Here is a 17425-nt window from a genome sequence, read left to right as displayed (position 1 = left end):
CAGATACGGCACAGGAAGACGACTTATACACAGCAGAAAGACTCAAAGCGCTTGCACAGACATCTCTGCTCAAACCAGCAGAGCGGCAGACAAGTAGGCTTACACACAGCTTTACTGAGATGCTCATATAGATGCTCGCTGTGCTGTGTGCTGAATTATTGATCAGCTGCTGCTGCCACCCTTTTCCTGTCTCCTCTGGTCCAACACACCCCTGAACTACATATATCATTACAAACACATCCGCTTGACTTCTACTTGAAATATAAGAAGGCCAATGTTTACCATAATTTCATTTTTACACAGACAGGTAGGAATGTACACTTCTGATCAAATCTGCTGCACTGCTTTTCTATTGTTTTTCTATGTAAACGCCACTAGATGGATGTGTGTAACCACTGAGCTTGCATTTTGTGCACGACACGTCACTCTAAAAACATGGTGCTCAAGTTAAAGGGATAGTTTACCCAAAAATCAATATTACCCCTTGATTTACTTACCCTCAAGGAATCCTAGGTGTATATGACTTTCTTATTTTAGACAAATACAATCAGAGTTATATTAACAAATGTCCTGGCTCTTCCACGCTTCGAAATCTCAACACCCATTCACTGCGATTGCAAAGTCGAATAAAGTGTATCCATCCATCATAAACAGTACTCCACACAGCTCCAGGGGGTTAATAAAGGCCTTTTACAGTGAACCGACGCATTTTTGAAAGAAAAATATCCTTATTTAAAACTTTATGAATCGTAATCTCTAGGGCTGCCACTAATGACTACTTTTATATAGATTAATCTATCAACTAATTTATCGATTAATTTAAATGACTTTCTCCCTTAAATTTTATATATATTAAAAAAATATTATCTATCTATCTATCTATCTATCTATCTATCTATCTATCTATCTATCTGTGACCCTGGACCACAAAACCAGTCATAAGGTTAAATTTTTACAAAACTGAGATATATACATCCTATGAAAGCTCAATAAATAAGCTTTCAATTGATGTATGGTTTGTTAGGATAGGACAATATTTGGCCGAGATACATTTATTTGAAAATCTGAAATCTAAGGGTGCAAAAAAATCAAAATACTGAGAAAATCACCTTTAAAGTTGTCCAAATTAAGTTCTTAACAATGCATATTACTAATCAAAAATTACATTTTGATATGTTTACAGTTGGAATTTTACAAAAAATCTTCATGGGACATGATCTTTACTTAATTTCCTAACAATTTTTGACATAAAAGAAAAATCAATAATTTTGACCCATACAAAGTATTTTTGGCTATTGCTACAAATATACCCCAGCGACTTAAGACTGGTTTTGTGGTCCAGGGTCACACATACACACACATATATACATATATATATATATATATATATATATATTTTTTTTTTTTTTTTTTTTTTTTTGGATAATGGAACCATTAAAATGGAATCTAGAAAAGTAATGGAACATAATTTGGTAAAGATAAAACTGTGAAACTTAACTACAAAGGTTTTCTGATAATAAAAAGAAAATTAGAAATAAAAAAATTTGTAATAAAACAGATTTCATAGGGCCTTATAATTATACTAAGGCTTTTTTGTGATAATAAAATGTAAATATAAGAGAACAACAGCCGTTAAAATGACTTAAAATGCATATATAATAGCAATGAGACAATACTAATTAGTTCAAATAAAGTATCAAAAGCAAGAAATCAAATTGTTTTATTACTTAACATGTACAACAGTTCGCAGAAGCTGGAGATTATGGTTAATAAAGCTTTAAATATGGATATTTTTCTAACACAATGCATTGATTAGTTTCAGAAGGCCTTTATTAACCCTCCGGAGTTGTGTGGAGTACTTTTTATGAGGGGTGGATGCACTTTATTGGATTTCAAAATCTCAGTGGCCATTTACTGCCATTATAAAGCTTGGAAGAGCCAGGACAATTTTTTTATATTGTTAATATTATTTATTATTCATAATAGCTTTTAAACTCAAAACCTTGTGTCTTTTCACCCATTTTTCAAACCAGTCCTAAGAACACCTACATTAGATTAATTAATGCCACTAACTTCCCATTTAATTTATGTATTGATTCAGAATATTCCAGATGCAATTACAGAGTTCACAGTAATGTACGTGAGTAACAGTTCCGTTCACATACACTAATATAATCAGTTGTAATGGCTGTCAAATGAGGCTCTTCTCAGTTTGCTTGACTGTGAGAAGCAAAGAAGCATTTGCCTTGAATAAAAACCGCGGACACAGCAAATCAGTATCGTGTCACTGCATAAATACATTTCTATAAAGAAAAACGGCAGATAAAAACGGATCTCAATGTAAATTCAGTCTAGCCAGCGTAAGAGTAATATTCAATCAGTGCTTTTTTACTAATATAATTCTGTTAAATATTAATTTGTGTCCCTGGACCACAAAACCAGTCATAAGGGTACATTTTTGAAATTGATGTAAAGCTTTCCATTGATTTATGGTTTGTTAGGACAGGACAATATTTGGCCGAGATACAACTATTTGAAAATCTGGGGTTGCAAAAATTCAAAATATTGAGAAAATCGGAATTAAAGTTGTCCAAGCAATGCATTTACTAATCAAAAATCAAGTTTTGATATATTTATGGTAGAAAATTTACAAAATACCTTTATGGAACATGATCTTTACTTAATATCCTAATAATTTTTGGCATAAAAGAAAAATCGCTCATTTTGCCCCTCACAATGTATTGTGGCTATTGCTACAAATTTATCTGTGCTACTTACAACTGGTTTTGTGGTCCAGAGTCATATTTCATTTACGTAAGATCTTTTGTAAAGCTTGTCCAGACCTTAGAAACCAGTATGAGAACAATATGTACCATGTCCCAAAATCTATGCTTTAAAAAGCTCTGGAAGATCTCAAAATGTCCTTGTTAGCATGACCCCTGTGAAATGACTGACACCCACATCTACTCAGCACTGCATTCTAAACGCCCCCTCAGATGATAATGAAAATTCTATCTAGCAAGCAATCTATTAAAAGCAAACACACTAAACTGGCTATACGTGACAAGGAACCGTCTTGCTGACGCAGCTGCTGCTGAGTATATATCTTATGCTAATACACTCATATGAGATGTTGACTGAGGAATGACTGCGTGTGAATCTCAAGTGGAGCGTCTGAGGCCACACCCCCGGCCTGTCATCATCCAGACATTAAACAGAGCATTTGCGTTATGTCACCAGGGTAACACCATCATCACGCTGCTCTGTGACACCCAAGCTGCCACTTCCTGAATCAAAGTGCAGTGTGAAGAGATCAAAACAGCCACTGCACAAGCAGATGAATATTTTACCACTAGTTTGAGTTAGGGCTGGGCGATTTGGCCTAAAATCAAAATCTCGATTAATTGAACATTTTAACCCGATTAGGATTAATGAACGATTATTTTATTCATTAATAAAATTATATTTAATTATATTTAAATAATATTTATTTTTTTGCCCTCATAGTTCACTGACAAGTTTTGTACAGTAAATATGCTCACATATTACAAGTGAGAGATTTTTGAATGAAGGGTGCACAAACTATCTACTATCTATGATTATTTATTGAACATCAGTGTTGAACAACTGAAATTAAAGCACACATTGCTTAAAACGAAAAGTCACATTTTTCTTAAATTAGTGAAAATAAATAACTTGCACTTTTGGAAACAAAATAAATTTATAAAATAATAAATATTAAAAGTAGAAAATAAGCAGTATCTCTTCTAAATAAAATTACTCTTGTATATCCTGTAAATACTTTTTACTGTATAAATACTGCTTAAGCTCTCCATCGACATGTCGGCGGAATAACGTAACGTAACGGAGCGGGGTCACGTGACTCCACATGCAGTAGTGTTTTTAAAGGGAAAGTAATTGAAATAATTGACCTGGAAAAATTTGATCGATTATAGGTTCTGAATGTCGATTTCGATTACTTTTCGATTAATCGCCCAGCCCTAGTTTGAGTCTTGCTTCAATATGGTATCCATCTAAAAGAAGCTAAAAGATATCGAGTGGAACCACTGCCAAACCAAACCAAACCCACTGAGCAACCTATGATCTATAGCAGAGCAGTCTAATAGCTTTGAGGTTAAAATGGCATATATTTACATACAGATGCAAAGAGAACTATTAGTCCTTGCAGATGAAAAGCATGAATAAACATTCTGTAGTAAAGAATAATATAAAATTGTTAAATTGTAATTTTTCTACTCATTTTGTTGTACATTTGAATCGACAGACTAGCGTATCGTCCCAGCCCTAATAGCAATATCGAATCGCAATATTTGTAGAATTGAAATTCCTTAAAAAAAAAAATTTGCAATAGATATCGTATATCAGCACACAAGTATCGTCATAGTATTGAACTGGGAGGTAGGTGAATCATCCCGTCCCTACGACCCAGTGTTTACAAAGTGAACGTCCAAGGAGAGTCAAAGACCCTTTACAAAACAAGTTGGAGTAGAAAATGATATGGAAGTTTTTCGACATGCCCTAACTGTTTTGAACTGTACTGCAGAGTATGTATGCACATTGCAGATCTAGACAAGCTGAACATTTGTGGTTAAAAAGTGTATAAATATATATTTTTTAAAGAAAATTACCAATCATTTAGCTAGATAAGACCCTTATTCCTTAGACCCCTTTGAAGCTGCTTTGAAACTACATTTTAACATTCAATCCCTTGAGCGCCACTGAAGTCCACTTCATGGAGAAAAATCCTGGAATGTTTTCCTCAAAAAACTAAAAAAAGAAAGACATGCATATCTTGGATGACATGGGGTGAATATATTATTAGTCTTTTGTATATTTTTTTGTATATTAAAATTGTATATTTTTTATTTAAATTAAAATAAGTTACTTATTTAAAACTCATTACAGTAGATACAACATTTATTATAGTATGCTATGCAATAAATTACTTCATTTACATTTTCGTATCATTTAATTATTCTTATATGTGACCCTGGACCACAAAACCTTAAGTCTTAAGTCGCTGGGGTATATTTGTAGCAATAGCCAAAAATACATTGTATGGGTCAAAATTATTGATTTTTCTTTTATGTCAAAAATCATTAGGAAATTAAGTAAAGATCATGTTACATTAAGATTTTTTGTAAAACTCCTACTGTAAACCTATCAAAATGTAATTTTTGATTAGTAATATGCATTGTTAAGAACTTAATTTGGACAACTTTAAAGGTGATTTTCTCAGTATTTTGATTTTTTTGCACCCTTAGATTCCAGATTTTCAAATAGATGTATCTCGGACAAATATTGTCCTATCCTAACAAACTATACATCAATAGAAAGCTTATTTATTGAGCATTCATATTATGTATAAATCTCAGTTTTGTGAAATTTAACCTTATGACTGGTTTTGTGGTCCAGGGTCACATATATGACTTGTGATCTATTTGTTGAATGGGTTTTTCCATCATAGGGAAATGTATCCATGTTTCCATTCAGCATTTTTTCATGCAACCTTTTAAAATTAGCATGAAAAGACATGGATGGAAACTCAAATGTTGGATGACATTATATCTTCTCCATTTGTGCCTTAAACACACTTGAAAATTGTTGGGGAGAAAAAAAAAAGGAATCAAAACAATGAAGTACAAACAGCCTACGAAAGAGATGAAAATTATAAGGAACAACATCACAATGGGTTTGACATTTTTGTGAGGCAAATATACAATGGAAAACCGCTGAAGAATTTCTTTGTCAGAGGGACTAAATATATTTTAACATGATCTAATCACTGCTGACAAGTTTTCTCTAATAATCAACCACTGGTAGGTGAGACAACACATACATTTTGTAGCGAGTGAGTACATTTTCATTTCTTTTACATTTTTTTCAGGCCTAAGCTCAAGTAGTAAAACAAACCATTCTGCAAGATCAAAACTGAAGCTATGACTCAACATGTCAGATACTCCAGAGGGGAAAAAAATCCTCAATCCAATACAAAGGAAACATTCTTACAAAACCTGCTTGGAAACTGCAGGCTTCAAAGCAAAAAATAAATAAATAACCGTAAATCCCTGTCACAAAGCCTACTCGCAGCATAAACAAAGTCATGCACCTGGATATGAAGATTAAGGCTAAAGGTAGATGAGATACAATGAGCAAACACTCTGATGTGAATGCAAAAATATGAAACACGACACATTGAAACACATGAAATGAATATGATCTAAGTAAACAAAGAAGGTAAATGCAGGGTACAGCAGTGCTGGTGCCGATGATAACCTTACCTGCACTGCCTAATGTTTTGTAGAACCGGTACTCCAAATGTAGCTGTGGGGCCCTCGATTTCACAGGTTCCTTTAGGAGTGGCAGAAAAAACAAAGATTCAATTAAAACCCTTGTATGTGTTCATATTAAGCTCATTCACAATATACAAATATTCCAGCCAACAACACATTCATTCCCACACATGCAAGTTTTAACATTCTTGTGGGTTTCTTGTCTAAAATATATTAGATAGAGTCTGCTGTTATAATCACTGGGTAGAAAATAATAAATAGAAATGTACTCACCAACTTTATTGCAACGTACTCATTTGTATAGAGATTCTTTCCTAAAAAAGCAAAACACGAAAAGGGTGAGCAACTGCAATTGAAATTAGACTGCTTAACTATACAACAATACTGACATTTTGGCCAAAACTTATATTTTCATTTATTGGATTTCTGCCTTTATCAAGTCATCTTTACAGAGCTGAGTTAAAGATTTAGTTCACCGACCAAAAATGAAAATTCTGTCATTATTCACCCTCATGTCGTTCCAAACCTGTAAGACCAAGTTAAGATCTTTTTGATGAAATCCGAGAGCTTTCTGAGTCTGACCCTGTATAGACAACATCGCAACTGACCGGTTCAAGGCCCAGAAAGGTAGTAAGGACATCATTAAAATAGAATCAATAAAATCCATGTGACATCAGTGTTCAACCTTAATTTTATAAAGCTATAAGAATCCTTTTTGTGAGTAAAAAAGAAAAAAAAACGACTTTATTCAACAATTTAATCTCTTTAGTGTCACTTGACGCGTTCACGAGAGTACAATGACATCAGAATGTCAGTAGTACCACACAAATGTGTCGTGGTACTCTCATAAATGTGCGTCGAAAACTGACACAGAACAGAGAACAAGGTTAAGTCTTATTTTTGTTTTCTTTGTGCACAAAGTATTCCTGTAGCTTCAGAAAATTAAGGTTGAACCACTGATGTCACAAGGACTATTTTATTGATGTCCTTACTACCTTTCTGGGCCTTGAACGTGTCAGTTCTGTTTCTGTCTATGGAGGGTCAGAAAACTTTAAGATTTCTTTAAAATAATCTTAATCTGTGCTTCGAAGATAAAGATCTTACAAGAACAACACGAGGGTGAACAATTAATGACTTCTCATTTTCAAAATTAGCCTATGATGTACTCAACCTCAAGGCATCCTAGGTGTATATGACTTTCTTCTTTCAGTCAAATCCAATCAGATTTATTTTAAAATGATCCTGGCTCTTCCGAGCTTTATAATGGCAGTGGGTGGGTGCATTGGTTATGATTTAGAAGTACAAAAGGAGGATTTGTAAAGAAAAATGTTGGAGGATTTTGATACAAGAGGAGACTGGTTTTTCTTTGCTAAACTAAGGAAAAGACTTTGCTTCCTTTGCTCCTGTAAACATAAGTTTTTGCAAGATTAGCCACACATGCGCAACGTATACGTACTACAAAGCGGCTTGCACATATGACAGTTGGCGCAAGACAGAAAAAAGTAATTCTTACGTTTTAAATACGGGTATTTTTCGTACAAAAACACATTGATTCACTACAGGAGGCCTTTATTCACCCCCCAGAGCCACATGGAGCACTTTTTATTATGGATGGATGCACTTTATTGGACTTCTTGTGGACTGTTTAAACAGAAACACCCGCCACAATTATAAAGCTTTGAAGAGTTTATATACAACTCAGACTGAAGAAAGTCAGTCATATACACGATGCTTTGAGGGGGAATAAATCGTGGGCTTATTTTCATTTTAGGGTGAACTAACCCTTTAATGCTGCTCTGTACCTGCTTAAAATTCAGTGAAAAGATGCAAAGCAAAATAAAACATTAGGCCTAAATTATACCTTCAACACCTAGTGAATGAATACAGTTGTAACAGCAGTTTAAATGCATTTATGCAACCACTGAGCAGCATTGAACAGTTTGTGTAAAGACCCAAATTCCACTTCAAAAGCATCTCTGCACCATCTTTGCAGTGTAAATTTAGCATTATAGAGAAAATCTAACAGAGATTTTGACAAGAATGTGAAGGTATAGAAATGGAAGACATGATCCAGGTTGGTTCTAGACTGATCACTTTAGGACAACAGCTCTTTAAATGCTTCATGACATGAGCAATGCACTGCCCTTACTAGAGCAATTACTATCAGCAGAACACCAGTCGATTAACAGAAGTGGTGGTTCCCTTTTGTTTCAGTTCCAAAATCTACAAAATGTGTCATCAATTTTATAAATGTATTTCAAGGTTACAATTTTCAGAAATTCTGCAATTCTTCATATATTAATGCCATTGGACAGCAACCATTACCAATCAATATGGTGACATATGACTGAAATACTACAAAAATATTGTAGGTAAAAATCACAAGGAAAGTGATATGGTATTAATTTTACAGAAGAAATGATTAACAGACAAGAGATTAAAAAGACCCAGCATAGAGTGTACAATATTTGAAGAAAAAGCAAAAAAAAAAAAAAAAAAGGCACTTGTATTATCTGCTTTCAATAAAACTCAAAAAAACATTATATATTATTAGGCTAATATTGCTATATTCATGCTATGTTGTGCAGACCAGGCTTGAGTCTTTTCCAAAAGGCAAGTGTGCAGTTTTCTGTTTGTTTAAACATCACATCCCCAAACAGGTCTACTCAACCAATCTGTTTGTTCAACTAACCGATCAGGGAGGGTTGTGACAACATTATTTTTGCAATACAATTTGTTGCCACTAGCAATGCACATATTACACACTTCAGCTTTAAGGACCTTTCCCATGACTCAAGTCAGCGTCCCCCAGTGGACTGACTAATGATGGTGACCGAGGAACTCCAGAGCTCCTGAGATTCACTCCTGCTTAGCACCTTTAAGCAAAGAACTTCACCCCTAGCTGCTCCATCGAGACTTTTGTGAGCAATTAATACACTAATGGCTTCTCTTACCGAGCTTCAGCTCTCCAAAGTTGCCACAGCCGATCTTCTTGCCAACTCTGAAGTTTGGTCCAACCATAAGGACCCCAGAGGACGTGGAGGAGCTGGAGGGCCGCGAGTGCCCGCTGCGCCCCTGGGCCACTTTACCACTCCTTACCGGCCTCTCGCCCTCCTTCTCTCTGGGGTGATCCATGACTGTGGCGCCGGAGGCACAGAGATCCAGACGAACCAGGCCGGAGCCTAAAGCAGACAGCTCAGGCCAAAAGAAAACTCATGGGACGACTGCTGTTGGCACCGCTGCCGCTGAACCAGTCACTGCTGCCAGCACACTGAGGAAAGGAAACATTCGATCTGAGTATGTTTTGAACACCATTACACCTCGGAAACAATAACAGAGTGTTAAAATGACATTACTTCTTCATTACATCAAGTAAAACATCATGAAATCAATGTTCTCTTACTAAAACAAGTTCACAAAAGCTGAAATATTTCAGTCTGAATGCCAATGTCAAAATTCAGTTCAATGGTTCACCTCTGGAAAATCTATAGCGCCACAGCTAAAGAAATTACATTTTACCAGCGAGTATTTGTCGGAAACAGGCTTCATCCAGGGGTGGAATAATTGGTCAGCAACAGATAAAAATCAGCCAATTTCCCTTCTAATTATACAATCATCCACATCACACTTGGCAGACAGTGAGAGCAAATGTATGATGCTAAATATATCGGCCAATATTTAGCCTTTTCTTAGAATAGCAAACCTGATCTACATTGTGCCATTAACAATAGCAGCATTTGTAATTAACTGGGACTGTAATATTTTTCTAATTATTATCATGACAATTTTTGAAGGCATTATATTTAGATTTGAAAAATACTTTTGGGCACAGATTAATTGTCCACAATAACATCAGAAATGTTCACTTTTAAAACAAATTTACAGATAATGTACACTTTGTCATCAAAGATTTTCATGTCTTTCTTTTTTCAGTCGTACAGAAATTACGTTTGAGGAAAACATTTCAGGATTTTTAGCCATACTGTGGGTTTATATGGTGCCCCGAGTTTCAACTTCAAAAATGCAGTTTAAATGCGGCTTCAAACGATCCCAAACACGGTTGGAAACAATCCCAGCTGAGGAAGAAGGGTCTTATCTAGCGAAAGTTGCGAAACGATTGTTTTTTTGTTTATTACAATTTATATACTTTTTAACTTCAAACGCTCATATTGTCTTGCTCTGCCTGAACTGTTTTTCGGGTTCAAGACAGTTAGGATATGTTGGAAAACTCTCATCTTATTTTCTTGTTTGAAGTCGCATTTAAACTGCATTTTGGAAGTTCAAACTCGGGGCACCATAGAAATCCACTATATGGAGAAATAAAGAAAGACATCAATATCTTGGATGACAAGAGGGTGAGTACATTATCTGTACATTTTTGCTCTGGAAGTGAACTTCTCCGTTAAGAAAGTAAATAGTATGACACATTTGGTCATGATCTGGCCATATAAGCAATACTCGGATGTAAACAACAGCATGGATTGCACAGTTAATGTACTACTAAATATGTTGTTCTGCTAATTTATGCTGTCTAAACCATGGAAAAAATGTATGGAAGCTGTTAAATCATATAGAAAAGGACTTAGTAAGCAGGAAAGGGTGCAATATTTTGACAAATAAAGGTGGTAAAGATACATACCAACAGTCTTGATTAAAATATTTAGCCTAATATTTCAAACTGACCGGAAATACGAACAAACACGAATGTTGTCAAGATTCTTGCTCTGGAAATCCTGGTTCAGTTTGGCCAACCACAAACGCCTTTTGCTCCTCTCATAGTTTTTTTCCACTCTTCTCTTTGATTTGTTTTAATTTTTGCCAGTCTATAGTACTTCAAATCTTTCTCCCAGTCTGACCGATTAGTACAACCCAAAACATGACAATAATTGACTATTTTCAACAGCAATAATCAGCAAAATATACAAGTTTCGTTTGGTTCAGTGGCATTGTTTACACTCAGTGCTTCCAATATGGCTGATTGATGATGCATCGTGAAAACACTTTATAGTTTTCAGTGTTGACCTTAATGTCGATAACGTTTTAAGAGAAATCGTACAGAAAAATGTCACAATCTTACAGCATTAGCTCGGCAGCCAAAAAACTTGGCGAAATTATTGATCAAAACTGTAGCGTTTTATTCCAATGAAGCGTTTTGACTGTGTTAGCATATATTTTGTACACAAAAATTGATAACCTACAGCAGGTAAACATGTCAGCAGTGCGGACAAACATCACAGTGAACAAAAAGAATGCTAAACAGTGTTTCCCCTAGGTTTCCAGTGTTGGGGGGGGGGGGGGCTTAGGGGGTTGGGTGCCGGTAGCCAACGTTACTTTTTTTTCCCGGTACTTTACCCTACTTTGTGAAATAACGAAAACATTATTATAGACTTATTCAGTGGAAAAATAAGTCCAAAACTCTCTATTTTAACATTTTGAACAATAGGGCTCTACCAACTTTTGCTTTTTTTTTTTTTTTTTAATTCTTGTGTGTATTATTTTTTCTCATAATCAAATTAAAAGTATAAACATTTATTTATTTTTAATCAAATGAAAAATAAACCCTTTTAATTTTTGGCAAACAAACAGAGGTTTACTGTTAAAATCAATAAATAATAATAATTTAACATTTAAATAATAATTGTAGTATTTTTTCTACAATTAAGTGGTTAATCTTGTTATATTTATTTTTATCATATATATTGTTTCATGTCAATTATTTAAATAGGAATATATAAACAACTACATTATACTGTACAAAAGTAATACAAGATTAATGTTCTGTTACATGTTACTTTTATTTTGACAGGTTGCCTTGAAGTTTCTGTGTGTGTACAGCATGTTATGATGCTAGTTTTCTCAAATGAAACGGTAAAAGTGACACTCACAGCAGCTTTGGATATTGAGTTTATCTGTTCATGCGAGATGCAAATGCCCAAAATTAGCGGGAGCGTCACGTGTGCTTCAGTAAATGCGTGTAGTAAAAGCGCGTCTCCACCATTCATACATACAGAGGCAAACGGAGCATGCAGGATTCATATTGAAACGGTCTTTTTGCATTTCAGTTTTCACAGACACTAGTCCATATCGCGATTTGAATGAAGTAACAGACCAACTTTTGATTTATTAATCCAAAAATCGACGAATTTACGTGGCATTTCGCGCTATAGTAGATTCGGTTTTTATGAATGGAGTCCGCGATCCCGTCTGTGTTTTCACAGATGAGACATTGTAAACACGCGATCATGTAAAGACAGAAATGACATGCCTTCGTGTAAATAAGATAAATAACACAAGGCAATTTAGTTTGTTTAATAAAAGAACAATGTATAGCCCTGTTCTATAGGAAAGATAACCTTAATGACTTCTATTGTGATCTGACGCTATATCAAAAATAAAATGAACTTGACATTCAAGGGGGGCGGGGCACCCCCCTAAGATAATGGTAGGGGAAACACTGCTAAAGTAACAATTAGTTTAGATGCAATATTGAGAGTCGGCTTTTTGTCACTTTATCACCAGAGAACATAACAATAAACAGCACACTGAGTAAAATGTACTACAAATGTACACTAAAACTTATTTACTTAATTTTAATAACTTTAACTAGGGCTGTCCCCGAATAGTCGAAGATTCGATGCATCGATATGCGGAGCCTGATTCGACCACCGATCTCACAGTCGAATCTTCGCGGGTGAAACGAGCATCATACCATTTTGGCAATATGGGGGAGCTCAATGTCAAATTGCACACAGAACTACTGATTTTGTACGGTTATATTAAGCTATATACAGCCTTTGATTATGATAATGCAGTAAAAACAAAAGTGAAAAGAAAGAAGCGTTCAATAAATAGGTAATAAATAATAAATTTGGAGGAGCCTTTTTTGAATGGTTTTCTGTTGGCACTGGCAGTGAGCGTTCTGCGCTCTGTTTATGCGCCCCCGCGGTGCCTCGCGTTTTCGCCGCCTGCTGCGCCTCGCGTTTTTGCAGGAGCGCTCTGAGCGCCTGAAGTTCAAAAAAAAAAAAAAAAAAAAAAAAAAATCAACTCTGAGCGGAAAAACGCCCAACGTCATTCACGTTCTTTTCCATTGTCCAATCGAATGAATGGAGACGCGGGTCTTCTGTTGTGATGGCGAAAGTTTACCGTCGCTTAAAAAGTCCGGAGACTGCAAGAAATGGAGGAGAAACATTTGGTGTCTATCGTGGGTAATCAGGAGCTGTATTATTTAGGGTTTCTGCTAATATGACAGTTTACTTAACAGCAAAAAACTAAGATTTTAGAGCGTTCGCGCTATGATCCTTTGATTTGACTGACAGGACAGCTGTTTTGGTCGTTGCTTAGCAAAAAAGGCAGTGCTGTGCGCCTCGCGTTTTTAGAACTAAAAGACGCGTTCTGTGTTTTTATTTAAACCTAAATAAGTTCGTCTGTCAGTTGGAAGGCAGTTTTGGTCGCTTTATTAAAAGTTGTTGCTGTGTGCAGTGTGTAAAATAAAATAAAAATTGTTTTACCCTCCTGCTGACTATAATGTCGTGCATCTTTCAACCCATTCACACACACACATAGGCCTAGATGATTCGACTATCGGTCGACTATAGAAAGATTCGAAAATTCTGATTCGACTATGAAAATTCATAGTCGGGGACAGCCCTAACTTTAACAGTGTTTTGGTTTAAAAAAAAAAACAATTTTAGGCTTATAATTCGCTATACATGAGGGACTATCCAGCAAATACGGTGCTTTTTGTCATCATGTGTGCACGCAGGCAGAGCACATGATGTTGTTTTGATAAATGTGCACATGCAGGTCTGTTCACGGATGACAGATATGGGTCACTTCCAAACTTAAAAAGCAAAAAACAACTGCGCACAAAAAAAATCATAAGTCACAACACCAAACTACTGCTCAATCAAAAGCAGCTGTTGCGACATAAAACCCAACACAAAACATGACAATTTAACCGCAAGACCTACTGAGGAGCCTTAAGCTTCATCTCATTTTTCATAAGAGAAGTTTATTTTGATAAATGAAGCTTAAACAAAAAGATTGAAGTGCTTCTAAGTGACCTATATGAGACACAGATCTATTGTTCCTCATGTCAACCACATCACAGCCATGCTAAACAGTAGCGGTTGGAATTATACTAAATATAAGCCCACAAATGTGCATACGTTTGACGTATTTCTAATGCCTGTGGCATCATTATTTGCGATTATCGGTGATGCAGCACTAATGCAATATGCTGTATCCATTAGATGTCTCATCTCAAATCATTAACCTTTTGAAAAGAGATTAGCTCAGGAGGAAGCCGGGCATCAGGGAGGGATTCCTATTGTGACACAACCAGTGAGGAAGTGCTTCCCTGAATCCCTGAGTAAGACAGCACACTCTGTGCTTTGGGGGTGATCACCGAGGCGAAAACCTTCAATGTTGACATTCAAAATCAATGGTTAAGTCAAAAATCAGTGAATCTCAATACAACACAGAAACATTGATGTAAGGCCAATTCAAACCAAGAACGATAACTATGATAACTTTATTAGCGTCCACACCAACAGATGATAAGGTGTTGTTTATAATCACATGCTGCAGTTACGTCATCCGCCATTTTAAATTCTCAAGCGCTTTACAGCCAGTTTGCAATAACTAATGATGTAACGATAACTATGAAGTTTTAATAATAATTCAAATTCTTTAAGAATTAGGTAAGTCCACACTCCAAACCACATCTATACAGAGGTTTGCACTTACGCCACAATTTGGTCAGTTACCCATATGATGCACAGCTATACTGGCGATACTCGGATGTAAACAACAGCATGGACTGCATGATTAACGTACTACTGAATAGGGCTGCACGATTAATCGCACGATGTTGTGAGGCGTGTTTAGTCAATGAAGCCGGTACTTTGATTAGTAGTAAATCTCCATCACGTGCGTTCAGCTGGAGCGGCAATTAATACACAGAGACGTTAATCACTGACAAGCTACGCCAAATCGTGCTCAAAATCACATTCGATTTTGAGCGCGATTTGGCGTAGCTTGTCAGTGATTTACGCCTCTGTGTATTAATTGCCGAACGCACGTGATGGAGATTTACTACTAATCAAAGTACCGGCTTCATTGACTAAACGCGCCTCACAAAATCGTGCAGCCCTACTACTGAATACGTTGTTCCGCTAATTTATGCCGTCTAAACCATGGAATACAAAATGTGGAAGCTGCTAAATCATATAGAGAAGGACTTAGTAAGCGGGAAAGGGCACAATAGCTTGACAAACTAAATTTAATAGGTGGTAAAGATACTTACAAGCAGTTTTAATTAATGTATATTAGCATAATAATTTCACCTTGGCCTACTTTACCGGAAATTATAAGAACAAACTCAAATGTTGTCAAGATTCTTGCCCTGGAAATCCTGGTTCAGTTTGGCCAACCACAAATGCATTTTGTTCCTTGAGACAGTTTTTTGCACTCCTCTTTGAGTGAGTCTATAGTACTGTTTTTACCAATTAGTACAGCCCAAAACATGGCAATAACTGACCATTTTTCAGAAGCAATAATCAGCAAAATATGCTAGCTCCATTCGGTTCAGTGGCATTATTTACATTCAGTGCCGCCAATATGGCCGACTGATGACGCGTCGTGAAAACACTCTTTAGTTTGAATCACTTCAGGAACAATAAAAACATTGACAGCCAATCAAAATCCACCCAACTGCTCAAGTGTTAAAGCAGCAGACAACATAAATGTAATAGCAGAACATTATCGTCCTTAAAAGATTTAAGATTAGTTCACTTTGAGAACAAAAATTTACAGATTATGTACTCACCCCCTTGTCATCCAAGATGTTCATGTCTTTCTTTCTTCAGTCGTGAAGAAATTATGTTTTTTGAGGAAAATATTTCAGGATTTCTCTCTATATACTATAGTAGACTTCTTTGGTGCCCCCAAGTTTGAACTTCCAAAATGCAGTTTAAATGCAGCATCAAAGGGCAGTAAACAATCCCAGCCGAGGAAGAAGGGTCTCATCTAGCGAAACAATCAATTATTTACGAAACAGACTGACAATTTATATACTTTTTAACCTCAAATGCACATCTTGTCTCGTCTTTGTGATGCGCATGCGTAGTCTGTGTGATCCGGGTCAATACAGTTAGGGCATGTCGAAAAACTCCCATTTCATTTTCGTCTTCAACTTCAAAATTGTCCTACATCGCTGTTTTACCTTTTTTTGTAAAGGCCGTTTGATCTACTTTGAATGTTCACTTTGTAAACACTTGGGCGGTACTTCTGCAGCGATGTAGGATGATTTTAAAGTTGGGGAAGAAACGAGATGGGAGTTTTTCAACATACCCTAACTGTATTGACCCGGATCACACAGACAACGCATCGCAGAAACGAGACAAGATGAGCATTTGAGGTTAAAATGTATATAAATTATCAATTTGTTTCACAAATAAAAGATATTTTCGCTAGATAAGACCCTTCTTCTTTAACGATTCTATGTTTAAACTGCATTTTGGAAGGTCAAACTTGGGGGCACCATACATGTCCATTATATGGAGAAAAATCCTGAAATGTTTTCCTCAAAAAACTGAATTTCTTCCCGACTGAAGAAAGAAAGACTTGAAGATCTTGGATGACAAGGGGGTAAATACATTATTTGTACATTTTTGTTCTGAACTAATCCTTAAAATGCGGATGCTAATGTAAATATTAATACAATTTATCCTTACGGTTATTCTTGATGTGAGCAGGCCTTTAAAATCAATGCTTTATTGTTGATCAGCTGGAGAAAAAAAAAAGTTTGGAATTGAATACAACCAAATCGTTCCTCTGCGTCATTATCGTTATGTCATTATAATGTTTATTAATGTGAACACGGCTTTAAAGTTAGGTGGATTCTGATCGGCAGTCAATGTTTTTATCAGCTGAAGAAAAAAAAAAAAAAAAACATTCCTTTGTGCCGTTATAGTTGTATAGTACATAGGTGTGGACTTTCTTAATTTTGTAGAAATGGAATGATTATTAAACTATATAATTAGGTATCTATTATATTATAGATATCTTTGATGCCAGTAGGCATAAATTAGCCATAAGCAATTGCAAAT

General features: G+C 35.7%; 1 protein-coding gene across 2 annotated transcripts in view; it reads right to left on the bottom strand.

Annotated features, from left to right (window-relative positions):
- csnk1g1 (casein kinase 1, gamma 1) overlaps nt 1-17425 on the bottom strand; it is a 74717-nt gene that overhangs the window by 56034 nt on the left and 1258 nt on the right. For both annotated transcript variants that reach the window (XM_073835695.1, XM_073835696.1), the window contains exons 2-4: nt 9269-9585; nt 6588-6628; nt 6303-6372 (exon numbers count right to left, since the gene is read on the bottom strand). In XM_073835695.1, coding sequence (XP_073691796.1) covers nt 6303-6372; nt 6588-6628; nt 9269-9449 — 292 coding nt within the window. In that variant the 5' untranslated portion in view covers nt 9450-9585. The remainder of the gene's footprint in view (nt 1-6302; nt 6373-6587; nt 6629-9268; nt 9586-17425) is intronic.

The sequence above is a fragment of the Garra rufa genome, chromosome 3, assembly GCF_049309525.1.
Source record: "Garra rufa chromosome 3, GarRuf1.0, whole genome shotgun sequence".
NCBI lineage: Eukaryota > Metazoa > Chordata > Actinopteri > Cypriniformes > Cyprinidae > Garra > Garra rufa.
This window is presented reverse-complemented; position numbering and strand designations above follow the sequence as displayed.